Source organism: Miscanthus floridulus, chromosome 15 (assembly GCF_019320115.1).
Source record: "Miscanthus floridulus cultivar M001 chromosome 15, ASM1932011v1, whole genome shotgun sequence".
NCBI lineage: Eukaryota > Viridiplantae > Streptophyta > Magnoliopsida > Poales > Poaceae > Miscanthus > Miscanthus floridulus.
In genome coordinates, this window is record NC_089594.1 from 84,493,487 (window position 1) to 84,507,482 (window position 13,996).

Here is a 13,996-nt window from a genome sequence, read left to right on the forward strand (position 1 = left end):
GCAGCGTCACCGCCCTTCCATGCGCCATGCCGCCAGGTGCTGTGCAATTGCCCTGCCTAGGCCGCTGCGCTGTTGCCGCCATCCGCCTGGCTGACGCCGCCATAGTCGGTGTACCGCTGCCACGGTTCACGTGGGCAGGCTGTCGGGGCCCGATTCGTGTCTCGCCACGGCCAGCCGTGGTCGCACGGGCTTCCGTGGCCCTCACCGACGAGTTCCCGCTACCGCTGTGCCTTCCCCGGTCAGGATTGACCGCCGACCGGTGCTCCCTGTCCGTGCTCTGGTTCGGTGGAGGAGGTGAGAATGTAAGTATGTGAATAGAGGTAATAGTAAGGGCCTAGGTGCGATAAACGTGACTCACTTGAATAGTATATATGTCCTGGGGGTAGATTAGATAAAAGTGCAGGGGCCTAGGCGTAATTTGGGTCGCCGCTGCTGGGCTTCCCCGCCTGGGCCAGGTGTCGTGCGTTCCGCATGGGCCGGCATGCTTCGGCTGGGCCACGCCGCTTGGCCGCTTGGGTCGCAGTCGGCCTTGGGCCACTACTGAGTGCGCGATGGTGGGCTGACGGCGAGCGCATCGTTGGGCTGGTCTACCGCCTGCCACGCCTAGGGCCGCCGTTCGCTCCCGCGTGCCCGCCTGGGCCGCCGTCCTCCACTGGACCGCGCTTCGCGTTGGGCCGAGATCGTTGACGCCAGGCCCGTTTAGATTTCTAGGGCAATTTATGATTTAGCTTATAAAGTAAACTTGTAAAATCAATATAAAATTGTGTAGGTATCCAAAAATGGTGAAACCAATTTTTGTTGAGTCTCTAAAATCATGATCTACTAGTTAGTATATTTTGTTCACATAGTTTGATAATATTATTAGAAGTTATATAATTAATTTAAGGTACTTAATATTGTAAAATATAAATTTATAGGAATTTCCATGATAAAATGGTAATATTGTTGAATCTGAAATTTCTACAGTAGATTCCAAGCAATATTAGGTACTCACTGTAATTTTTGTAGCTCCTAGAATAATTAGTTGCTAAATAGATAATGATGTCCTATTCTGAATAAAGATTAAATGGATAGAATGGGATAAATAAACAACTTGGGTTTGTATAACTAAAACATTTGTTGGAAAATAACATCTTATTCGATAACGTGGATATGTAGACCAGCATTAGAGTTATCTCGTTAGCTTATGAGGCGTGATCAGATTTCTAAATATTTCGGCTGTCGTCGATTATTTACATCTATAGCATTTGCATCCATGCATACCATATAGGTACGATGATGGGTCAACGGATCAATTGAAGGATGACTGGAATTTGGGGACGGTGTAATGGTATTCTCTCTAGGAGATGATGCAATAGGCTTTCTATTCAATTGATGGTGGATTACCAAAGATGCAGATACTAACTTTTTAATATATATCTTACCCAGGCAAGCCCCGGTGCATAATCCCTACTTTTCTGCAGTTAAAATTATATTTGTGCATTAAGTTTTAAGGAGTTGAATGAAACCTACTTGCATATATATATCTTTATCCTATGAGTCTTACTAGTATTACAGGATTAGTGTAGATTGCTATGCTATAGGACACCGGTAGAAGTCAAATGATTGCCTGTCACTCATGAGATATAGAAAATATGTTACTATATCATTATCACTTGGAAAATATAAATAGTGGAAAGGAAAATGGTGATCGGGCAGGGATATGGTTTGGGTATTGGTGGGTGTATGGTTACACTGCTTTCCCTGTCTGTGTCGGTTAAGGACCGATCGTTGCATAAGCCATCAAGGCAAGTCACAGATCTATTGTCCCGGGCACATACTTAGGCATGGGCGCTTGGAAGACTTGTTGCTCTCTTGTCGTGGATCTGGCTCTTTCTAGGCCGACTGTCAGGGTTTCTTTTTTGTGGTGGAGGTCCTTGCACCTCACTGAGTCCGGGACTCAGGTGCGGGGGCTTGGAGTCCCAGTTTAGATGGAGACCTGGACACCAAGGACAGGAGGGTGATGGGTTGGTCCTGGTTGTGCTCGGGGTACAAGCGGGGTGTGTGTTTTTGGGGCACCCAGTTAGAGACATTAGTTCGCGGATCGTTGCCGAGTCGGTACGGCTTGTCTTATGCCTAGCACCGTAGTAAGAATGGAAAGATGAAAGATGGAAAGAAAAGGAAATCTGATTGCTTACCACATGCTTGAAAGTAGCACATGTGCTTACATAGAATAGTTAGTTAATGAATCAGTGCGGTCATTAATAAAAATCAAATATAAGGACTGCACGCTTAGTAATGCTTCCTGCAAATACAATAAACCCACAAGCCAGATGGCCTTGTATATCCTTGGAGTCTTTTCTTTCCTCCTGTCGGGTAAGTCTTGCTGAGTACAATTGAGTACTCAGGGTTTTATTCCCCATGTTGCAGGTGACAGGTGGATGCTAGAGCTAACCCTTGTGTGTGGATACCTCCTGGTGGGCTCAGCGAGGATTCCTTTACGCTGCGATCGTAGTTGTTATTTATAACTCTCACTAAATGCTTTTATAAATGAAAAGTTTTATAATCTAGTTGTCGTAGTTTATATATCAATACTTCATCATGTCATGATTAGATATTCATTTCCTACTATAATTCTGATCACATGTTTATATTCCGTTGTTCAATTAAATTATTCATAACTCTGATAATATGATTTCATTCTCCTGTTATATTAATAATGATGTTGTATTCAAAAGTGATGTAAGAAATGGTTCAGAATTATGTAAGCTTTATTCTCTCATTTGTGATCCTAACGACAAAAATGTGGATTTTCGGGTTCTTCCCTGGGATGTGCCCGACGAAACCGAATAATTTAGTGTTCTCCTTTGGGTGCTTAGGGTCTAATGAAAGACAAGCACTCCTACGAGGCATTAGATTAGGCGGTTCTGCCATAGCCCCGTTGGCCGTGGGACAAATCCTATTACACCCACCAAGACCCGTAACATATCCCTGTCCGGTCTTCATTTTTTCTTTTCACCATGTATTATGAGAGTAGTAGTAATAATCGTCTATTGTGAGTAACGGTAGGTTACTCACGCTAACGAAGAACCTAAGCATAGCAGCTACTCAACCTATGTTAGTAGGACTCATAGGTAGATATCTCTATGCAGGTAGTTTCAATATAAACATAGTAATGTAAATGCACATCACATATATATACAGTGATCATTCAAAATAAGGGTTATGCACCGAACTTGCCTTGGGCAGGCGTCGGTGTCAGCTGTGTCAATCGTCGGTGGCTCCGGGACCTCCTCCCTCACGAGGATCTCCTCGTACTCTTCGACGATCTCCTTGTACTCATGATCGTCTGGGGTCACTATCTCCATCAACTCATTCTCTACGTGCATGCAATGATGATACAACATTCAATATTTAAGCAACAACAACTCTTAAAATAAGAATACTCCTACTAAGCTACTAAGCTAGCTCACTAAGATACTAAGCTAACTATCATTTTCATCAAACCAGGTATGGTTTCTTCTAACAAGTACGAACTTTGCAACTAAAATATATTCTAACTATCCTAGTGCTTAGCCTATTCTAAGGCTATAAAAATTACAGGTAGCACATAATAATGCAACTGAAGCTACTTTAAAAATTTAGAATTAAGGATATCACAAATTTGTCATAAAAATTCCTACAAGTATTAACCTAATAATATTAAGTATTTTCAAATGATTTAATAGACCTTAGTTTCATCATAGATTTGTATGAAATAATTATACTAACAGATAGATAAAGAATTTAAGAGCATAACAAAATTGGTTTCACGATTTTTGGGCACCTATATGAATTGTTATTAATTATCAAAGTTCAGCTCAGAAACTAAAATATAAAGCTATTGCTAATTTCTAATAAAAAGAAAAATGAATTCACCTGCGCGGCCTACAACCACGAGGACATGGCCCACGTGAGCCGGCCCACGACGAAGGCAGCCCGCGCGTGCTGGCCCTTTTGCAGAGACGCCCCTGCGCTATCTAGTACTTGCACGGCGCTATTCGCACTATTCCTAAAGACAACAACTTTGCAAGAAAACCCTCGCATTCTCTTGTCTTCGCATCGGGGAGGTCCTCGACACCTCCGCACTCGCCGTCTCGGCACCGGCTGGCACTGAGCGACCACACCGGCCAACCGGGAGCCTCGCCGACACACCTAGAAGGTCAACTCTTACCTACGGGATGGCGCGCAACTTCGGGCAATAGTTGGACGAGCGGAAGCGCAGTAGGATGGCCCCTCCACGTCGGCGAACACCCAATAGAGGTGATAGAAACAGTAGGCGAGCATCGGTGACTCACCACGCATCTACCTGTGGTGGTGGCTTGGCCGGAGATGCCCTGAGCACATCCGACCGCATGCGCACGGCAGGCTTGACAGCGGACCGCGGTGGTGCGGTCGCATCAACGTCGTGGGGACAACAGTAAGGGTGCGGCTTAGGTGCGCATGGCGAGAAGGGGTGCCAGATGGTGCTAGGGGTGCAGCCAATTTGGCTCAAAGCGGTGAGGTAGGAGCTGCCCACGGTGACGACGGCTCGACATTAATAACACGACGGTGGGGAGCAAAGCTCCAAATTGGAGCTCGGCCAGGCGTCAATCAAGACAGGGTGGGGGCGGTGGCAAGTGCACGTGGGGGCGGAGGCGCGGATAAGAGGGGTTGATGAGAGGTGACCCCTCATAGTTGCGGCGCCGGTGCGATTCGATGGCGGCAGGGAGACGAGAACAAAGAGAGAGAGAGCGAGGGAGCGGTGGGGGAGGGGCAGCCAGCGACTCGGCAAGGGCGTGCCTTGGTGGGACACGGTTGGCGCGACCGGCGCAACCCGTGGCCAGGCACTAGCCGACAGACATGCACGCTCGCGACCGGTGTGGCCCGCGCACCGCAGTGCCATCGATGGTGTGGCGACGACGTGCACGGCCACGTGTGGCGGCGTCAACACGGCCAGAGACGTAGCGCGATGTGCAAGCATGAGAAGACGTGACGGCAGCAGCAGCGGCCGTGTTGCGACGCGAGACAGCGGCAGCGGCAGAGCAGCAGCGCGGCAGTGGGATGGGATGCCCGCGCGTCAGGGCGGCACGGCGGCTAGGGCACCGGGCCCGTGTGGCAGCAGCACCGCGAGGCCAGGCCGACCTGCCCACGATGGCCAACCGAGCGCAGTAGAGTGTGCGCGCGTGGCGTGCCTGAGGCGTCGACGACGCATCCCAGAGACGCGGTGACCACGCCCACGCGAGGAAACAGGCCAAGAACGTGTTGTGCACGGTTTTTAATGTAGCGACCACCACTAAACCATCGCTTCTAAACCTAAATCGACTTCACTATACTCAAGTTGATGCATGAGACTACTAAACCGAGCTAAAACACAAGCATTACTCTCTAACCTAATCTCCTTAAATAAATTGCTAAACCTAGCAATGTCCAACGGTTCACAAACTTGGAATTTTTCTAAGTTCTTGAGTTGAACTCTATTTCAAATTGTATTTCTAAGCTATTGGAAATATTAGCTAGCAAAGTTATTTTTCAACCGCAAGTATTTCATCGCCATCTATGAGATTCACACTTCCAACTTTATTTAAGTCCCCTATATAAGTTCTATAGCATTTTTGTTAAATAAAAATTGGTTTACAACCCTACTTGATAACTATACGAATGGTGGACTAACTTTTCGTTTTGCATTTTTATTGATCGTTTTAGTTGAAATGCTTCACCTATTTGTTTCATCACATGCATTACCACATAAGTATGATGCTCATGACGTGTTTTAGTAAGTGATTTACGATGTACCTGTGCCCTCGCTGCGGATGCTCACAATGCTCGTTGCCACTGCTACAAAGTACAGACACACTCCCATGCACACGCCATGGATCTGCTCTAGTGCTCGATCGCCGCCGCCGCTATATATAGGCAATGCACTCATCGGTCACCGCGGCCTTCAACTGGCGATGTGCTCAAGGGCGAAGCTAGCTAGAAGCTGGTGGGTGCAAATGCACCACCCAAAATTTGTGAAAACAATGATTTTCTCTAAAAAAAATTTCACCATATATGCACCACTTATAGCGCAAGTCTATGCACCCATAAGGACAAGTGCACCACCCTCTAATTTGCTCTAGCTTCGCCACTGGATGTGCTCGCAAGTCCAACCGGCCATCAACTGGCTTTCTTTCCAGTGGTAAATGGTAATGTGGCAAACCGGGTGTATTTTAACTAGGCTAACCACTCTTCCCAATAAACTTTTGGAGGTGACCGTGTAAAAAAAATAGGGGCCGTATTTTTCTGACAATCAGCCTGTTCGTTGGTTGGTTTTTGGGCTGATAAGTCCCGACTAGTGCTGGTTTGTTATGAGAGTAAAACACTGTTGGCTGGCTGATAAGCTCGGGTTGAAAACCAACAAGCGAACATGCTGAATGCCTTAATTGGAATCGGAAGAAAAAACATTCTCCCCTTCCACAATTGCAAACTGGCTATAAAGAGTACAGACTTGTTATTAACAGGTTCTGCAGCTCTCGGTCATTACAGTCTTTCAGTGTCCTGATTAATTCTCCACAAAGCCATGCACACGCAAGGTTTCTGAATGTCGAGGACACTAGCTACAATTTCAATGGCATATGGTTAATTTATTTAGTCCCCTCCCCTGTAGACGACACCGTTGAGGTAATTACCTTGTAAGCATCATATGCAAAATATCCTTCTATTGATGAGTGAATCCGTTCATTCAAAGCCTAACGTACATTACGTACCCTGTGCATATAGGGAAATTGATATATAGAGGCATAAATAGAGTCACCATTATATATATATATATATCTGTGTGTGTGTGTGTGATACGTGTGCGTTTTCCTGAGCCTTGTATGCCATAGTTGATTGATCCTCACATCACTTGAATGGACACGAATGGCATGAGTATTAGCGTGGCATCCAGATGAAATAAACATTTCATAGGATTAGAGGGCAGCGGGAAATTTTGAGTAGCCATGAAACACATAAGAAGGAAGCTGGCTAGTAAAATCTCCAGGACAAAATCTAACTTCTGCAGATCGTGAAGCTAATTAACGCTGCATAGGGACGCATCGATAAATCCGAATGCCCAATTTATACATCTGTGATGACAAAACAGTTTGCCTCTTATGATATATATATGTTCTTGAGCTGATTTCGAGTTTAGAACTAACTACATACATTGCTTCCCTGTATTATGTTTCCTCTCGCTAGATAGAACGTACAATTGCAAAGAGGTCATACAAATTTGTTAATGTTGTAGGGAAGCAGCTGGGTGATTGTCTTTCAGTGTTCTTGATCAATCCGTGATCCGTCACAAAAAGCCGTGAGCAATTTGCTCTTGTTCATGGGAGATGTCTCCGAACGACGAAATTTTCTATGCAAGCAAGTCTTCTAAATTCAGCAAGAGTACTTCATCAATTTCCTGAGATGATCGGCCGAGCAGCGGGTTTATGGGCCGAAGCCCACCCAACGTTTGCAGAGATCGTGCGGGGGACAGGCCTAGCTAGCCCAGCTCAGCCCCACGAGGAGAAAGCAGAGCGAGGGCCTCCATCTCCGGCTCCTGCAGCACTGCACACTGGACCTGTCCTGCCAACACGAGGGAAAAACCAAAAATGAATGCTCTACAATTTGTGTCTCACATTTTTAGCCCACGTGTACATGCTTCAAACCAAGTTGTACATCTGGTATTTATTTATGGGAAAAAATCCACATTACCTCCCTCAACTTTTCTATAATTATTATAGCTTTAGATCTATGATTTTCTATAATTAATTTATAGCTGCAGTTTCTATGGTTCCATTTGTGGTGAAATTTTTATGGTACGCTAATTATTATATGCATAAACTGCATTAGAAATTTCATACTCATTGGATCATGTATAACTTAGTTATAGATATATAAATACTTTTTTTAAAAAGCATACACCTAAATAAATCTATAACTAAGTTATAGCATGATCCAATGAGTATGAAAATTTTTACTGTAGTTCAAGCATACAATGATTAGCACACCATAAAAATTTCACCACAATTGGAACATAGAAACTGCAGCTATGAATTAATTACAGAAAAACATAGATCTAAAGCTACAACAACAAAAATGTACTAAAGCATATCATATTGTATATTCATTGTGTAGATCTACTCATGTGGAGTTCCAACAAAATTGGATTTTTTATTTTATGATTTTTCTGTGATTTACTATGATTTTTCAAAAATTTAACCAAAATAAATAAAAAAGAAAAAGACAAAACCGTCTTTAAAAACCACTTATAACCGGTTAGGGAGGTAAAACGAACGGTTTTAAAAGTTTAGGAAGGTGGTTTATCCGGTTTTAGAGTTTAGAAGGAAAATCAGACGTTCGCAAAAGTTGGGGTAACGTGGACTTTTTCGTTATTTATGGCCCATATGCGTCATCCTAGCCTTTCTGGGTCAGGCCGAATTGATTCTTAGCCCTCCGCACTTCCGTAGACCATTCCCACTTTTCTCTCCGCTCGGCCCGTATCGCGCGCAAGCTCAGATCTGCGACCCGTAGTATATGGGCCAAAGCCCAATATTTGCAGAGATCGTCAGGCGGACACGTTCGGCCCAGCCCAGCCCCACGAGGAGAGAGGGCAGAGCAAACGCCGAGCCAGGCACAGCCAGCCGCCGCCGCCTCCGCCTCCAGCTCCGGCTCCGGCAGTCCAGCTTCCCGCACCCCTCCCGGTCCCGGCGACACAAGGCAAGGGAAAAGGATGGCTCTCCGGCGCAGCGCTGGATCCCTCGCGCTCCGCGCCGCCGCCGCCGCCTACCTCCGCCGGCACCGTCCCCATCCTCCTCCCCCACTGGCCCTCGCCGCCCCCGCTCCCACTCCCATACGCCGCCCGCTCGCCCCGCACTGCCGGCACTTCGCCGCTCCGCCAGGTACTCAGGTAGGCACCCCTCTTCGCTGCTGCTGCTGCCTCCATTCATTTCCCCCATCGCTCGTAACCTCGCTGCGATCGAGCACAGAGATCGTGGGCGGCCTTGTGATGATCTGTTCCGTCCCGTCTCGGTTTTGAAGGTCAATAGGAAGCGAGGCAAGGAGGAGGACGAAGGCCACCGCATGAACAACGCCATCACCGCTCCCTTCGTCAGGCTTGTCACGGATGAAGGCCACAACGTTGTCCCCCGGCATGAAGCCCTCCAGCTTGCGAGCAGGATGGACATGGACTTGGTTGAGGTACACTGTCTTCCATATATGTTTCTCTTGGATTCATGCGTGGTGCGATCGTTTTGCTTGCTCATCACCTGTTCCTTCTTTTCCCCAACTCCAAGCCCCGTATTCTTATGACACTGTTGGAGTAATTTGATCCCTGCAGCTGCAGCCAATTGATATTGCTTAGTAGTACCAAATCCTAGACATTGTGACATTACAGACATGGACGCCGTGTCACTTATGAGTGCCCCCTTCACATAGTAAGCATGTGCTGCTGATGTATCATAAAAGAAATAAAAAAAAAAAGTTTACTTGTAACAAAGCTAAATTGAACGCATGCCTTTTGGTTTGTTAGCCTTCATGGAGGTTTTCTTTTCTCCCTTTGCCTTTTGATGCGATATGAGATGTTGATGGTTGATGGATATCAGATGAAGGGCATTCTAGCAACACCTCTTTCCTTGTATTTTCTCTGAATGTGCTGCTGTTGTCAGCCTTGAAGCTTAACAAGCTTGCTAATTTACTCTGATTATACTTCATCTTCGTGCTCAAGGTTACCTTCTTGTGCAGGTCGACAGAAAATCAGACCCTCCTGTATGCAAAATCATGGATTTTCACAAAGAGAAGTATAAGAAAGAAACCAAGGAGAAAGAACGCTTGAAAACCAAGGTATTTTATACTTGCACACAACTTTATCTTTCTTTTTTCAGCCATAGGTATTAGAATCGTACATCAGTACAACAGCACTTTCAATCGTATAGGCATAGAAGTTGTGCAACGAATACAATTGTATTCTCATCAAACCCTACACTCCATTTTATTTGTCTAGCTGTGACCAAACAGTTCATTGTATCTGTTTAAATCCTACAGGTAGCTTGACTCTTGTAGGTTTCACCCTTGTACCAATAGGATCTTTACAAGCAATAGGATAGGTTCAGAATTTTCATGAAAGGCATCTGCTTAGATGGATCACCGTTCACATACTTGTTCATGTCAATAGGATATGTACAAGTTGTTCTGTACTGGGTGTAATCACTAGTGAGGTACCTTTCTGGTTGTTGAGCTAAACCAACCAGATATTTTGGGCTCTCTATTTTAGTCAGCCATATCTAATTTCTGCAGTATTTGGGCCTCCTAATTAGCAATCATTCAAGCTTGGATCTATGCAAAAGAGTGTTAACTATATTATCTCCTACCATAGGTGTCTGTAATTTTGCATGGCTCATATCATATTGTAGACCTATTCTGCTTGTTTTTAAACTTTGGATCTGTGCCTGATTTTTGCAGTCTGCTATCGTCTTGCGTGGAGGGGAGAACAAAGAAGTGCGATTTAAAGGGAAAACTGTGAGTAATTTTCTTTTTCTACTATTTAGGTGATTGCAACCTATCTCGTTGGCAATAGCAGTTTATCAGGTTTTGATATAGAGTCACATGCAGACTTTATTAGCACCTCGTAACTGGAGTATTGGCTTGTCTAAACTGCTGCAAGCTTATGTTCTGTTTTTCAGATCTATATACCTAATGCCTAGTTGAACTTGTCCCACTTTTCTGAGGCAAAATTTTAAACAGTAACTTTTGAAAACTTCCACCAGTTGGATGCATTGTGATCATTATGAAGACCTTGCATGAATCTTTATTGATAAACATTAGCTTTTCTCTGCAGGAACTAAAAGATTTGATGGTGAAAGCAGATGGGATTACCAGATTAATGGAGCGAGGTTACAGGGTGAAGGTGAGCTTGTCTTCCTTTCAATTATGCAAATACCCATTGACAACCCAATGAATTTCTGTTTTTTTAGTATCAGATCAATACACCATATATCAAAGGAAAACCTTTGGGTTCTTTTGAATTTCTAATCAATTGTATCATCTTTATGACCTCCTGTTTCCTTTCCCCTTGGATTCAAATAATTAACTTCTGACACCAGAGCAATAGACCTTATATCCTGGGAAACTAAAGGGAAATCTTTGTGCTCTGTTTTAGTTGTTTGTGTCATCATCTATTCTTTTTTCGCTCACTGTGATTCATATAATTGGCTTTTGATTCCAGAACAATAGACCTCACATCCAACAACACCAAAGGAAAAACTTTTGCTTTTGGTTGTTAACAGTTGTTTCATGATGTTTGCTGGACAACCCCAAACAAATTTATGCACGTAAAAACAAGGAAACTAAATAGTATAAAGTGATAATAAAGAGGGGTATTTATGTGAATCTGTCATCAAGTATAGCATAATTTGTTAAGTCTTGCTTGGTTCAGCCTCGGGTTTTATGTCCGTTATTTTGTATAGCTTTAGTTGTTTCCTTTTTTTTTATCCATTTTGTGTGGGTGAGGGTGGGATCTGGTATTCCTGATGTAATGCAGAATCCATTCATTATCATCAGAGTAGGATTAGGGCTACACAGACTCTTTCTTAATGGAGTGCAATTGGTGACCTTATATACCTGATGTGGGCGACATTTTTCTGATGGTCTCTGAATGGCCATGTCTATATCCATTTTCCAGTTGGACTGGGTGTTTTGGATTTAGCCAACTAAATTCTCAGCTGTCTTGTTCAACATATCTGCAATTTTTATTTGTAATCATATGCATATTTTATCCTAATTTTTCAAATCGAACTCTGAAAATCAAAATGTCTTTCCTGTTTGACAGTGCATGGCCATGCCCTCAGGTAATGAAGGAGAAGATTTAGGAACACCACTATCTCGGTTGTTAGGACTTGTGAGTACTCTGCACCTTATTGTCTCCCTGTTTCTCATTAACCAAATGCCATCAATTCCATTTTGAGATTAGTTAAGATCATGGTAACATGTTCAAGGCTGCTGTCAGTAAAAGCTCACTTCTTTCAGTAATTCCCATCAATTGAACAGATACAAGATGTGTGCATTGTTGAAAGTGGGCCGCACTTGGACTCGAAGCATGCATATGTTATTGTCAGGCATGTGAAGTTTGCAACAAAGAAAGGTGGGAAGAAAGCTAGCCAGGCCATGGAAGAATCAGGAAAAGGTACCCGCAGTGCTGTCTCCGAGTCACCTGTTGATGGTAGCAATAGCGAAGACAAGACAGTTGGAGATGGTTTAGGAAAACCTGATGATCGTACCATCTCAGATCGTGTTCAGAAAACAGCCACCCATCTCTCTGGAGACTTTGCTGCCCAAAAAGAGGGGCAGGATAGAGAATTTAAAAGCGAGTTCAATTGGTCAAAACCTAACCCAGGGGCTGGGGGAAACAGAATTAATCCTGGCCAGTGGGGACCACAGGCATCTGAACGCGGACTTGGCTACAAGGATGTACCTGGCATGGAAAAGCGAGAGAGTAATGTGCAAGATCAGGGTCCTGTTGAAACCAACAGATACGCTGCTCGGAGGCAGCCAATAAGAGGAGACAACAACCGAGGTTTCAACCAAGGAAGACCCCCTCAAGATGATAGAAGGAATGAAAACGGAGGCCGTTATGACAACCAGAGACCTCTGGAACCGCAGCATAACCGACCACTACCAAGGTTCAACCAAGGTGGATTGCCACAAGATCCAAGGACCGAAAGGAGAGGTCCTTTTCCACTGAATAACAACCAAAGGCAACCAGCAGGTGGTGGTGATCCTAATCGAGCAAGCAAGAGTTTTGGGATCTTCAGTAGTACTCAGAAATCTGGATCATCTGAGCAGGGGAAGTCGGATGGTACTAGTAAGCCTGGAAATACTGACTCGCCTAAAAACTTTGGGATTTTTAGTTCTAGGAAATGAGATAGCCAAGGGTTCTACAGAAGAGGGGACTGGTCTCTGGATATTTAATTTGGCACAATGGATCAAATCCTAGTTGTAAGGTTCATCAAACCTGGAGACATGGAACGGGCTTTTTGGTGTTTTATTTAGGCCCTGTTTAGTTCCTCCCCTAAAGTTTACTCTCTATCACATTGGATGTTTAGAGTATTAAATATAGACTAAATAAATAATTAATGGCACAGATTGAGACTAATTTGCGTGACGAATTCTTTAAGCCTAATCAGTCAATGATTTGACAATGTGGTGCTACAGTGAACATATGTTGACGACGGATTAATTAGGCTTAATAAATTCGTCTCATGGACTATTGACGGATTCTGTAATTTTTTTTTTATCCGAACACGCCATGCGACACCTCCATATGACACCCGATGTGACATTTTTAAACTTTACTTCCTGGATTTAAACACCGTCTTAGTATAAGGATTCATGGACGATTGGAGGTCCATTCAGCCTCAACAGATGTGTTGTTTTGGTGACGAGGAAGGGATCGGTGATAGCAAAATTTTGAGAAATACTTTTCTTAAGGGGCTCTTAACTTGTTGACAAGCTAGATTGCTGCCGTTGTCTCGTTGGCAGAATTATTATTTGTATTCGAAATACAGTACAAGCCATAGTTTTTCCCCCATTGTGTAGACAATTGTTATGATAATCATCTGTACAAACAAGCAGAACCCAAATAATATATTTTTTAATAATTATTGTTTGGGGCCTTTACTGAGGTTTCAAGGAGAGCGCTGGTAATAAACCAATAGTATCTAGAATTTTTTTAATTTTAAACTACATTTGCCATACTTTTTACAGCTGAATCATTCTTGAAATAGTAATTTAGAAAAAGTTAAATAATAAAAATAACAAAAATCCTAAATCCTAGTATAGGATGGCTTGGGACTTGGGAGCCTCATCGACATTTGTTGGCTCTTGCAGGAGGCGCGCGATAGACGGAGGACGCGCTCAGAGGCCCACTACCATATGGTTGGTTAGTACATGAGGCCCAGTGAGCCTGGTCCAGGACACGTAGTGAGCCTGGCCC

At 44.1% G+C, this 13,996-nt stretch overlaps 1 protein-coding gene across 1 annotated transcript; it reads left to right on the forward strand.

Moving 5' to 3' along the window:
* Positions 1-8,606: 8,606 nt before the first annotated feature.
* Positions 8,607-13,169, forward strand: LOC136508498 (translation initiation factor IF3-1, mitochondrial-like). Its single transcript, XM_066503186.1, has 7 exons — positions 8,607-8,917; positions 9,049-9,207; positions 9,751-9,849; positions 10,468-10,524; positions 10,844-10,912; positions 11,834-11,902; positions 12,052-13,169. Exons 1-7 carry the CDS (start codon positions 8,741-8,743, stop codon positions 12,922-12,924), a joined length of 1,503 nt encoding a protein of 500 aa, XP_066359283.1. The 5' UTR covers positions 8,607-8,740; the 3' UTR covers positions 12,925-13,169.
* The last annotated feature ends 827 nt before the right edge of the window (positions 13,170-13,996 follow it).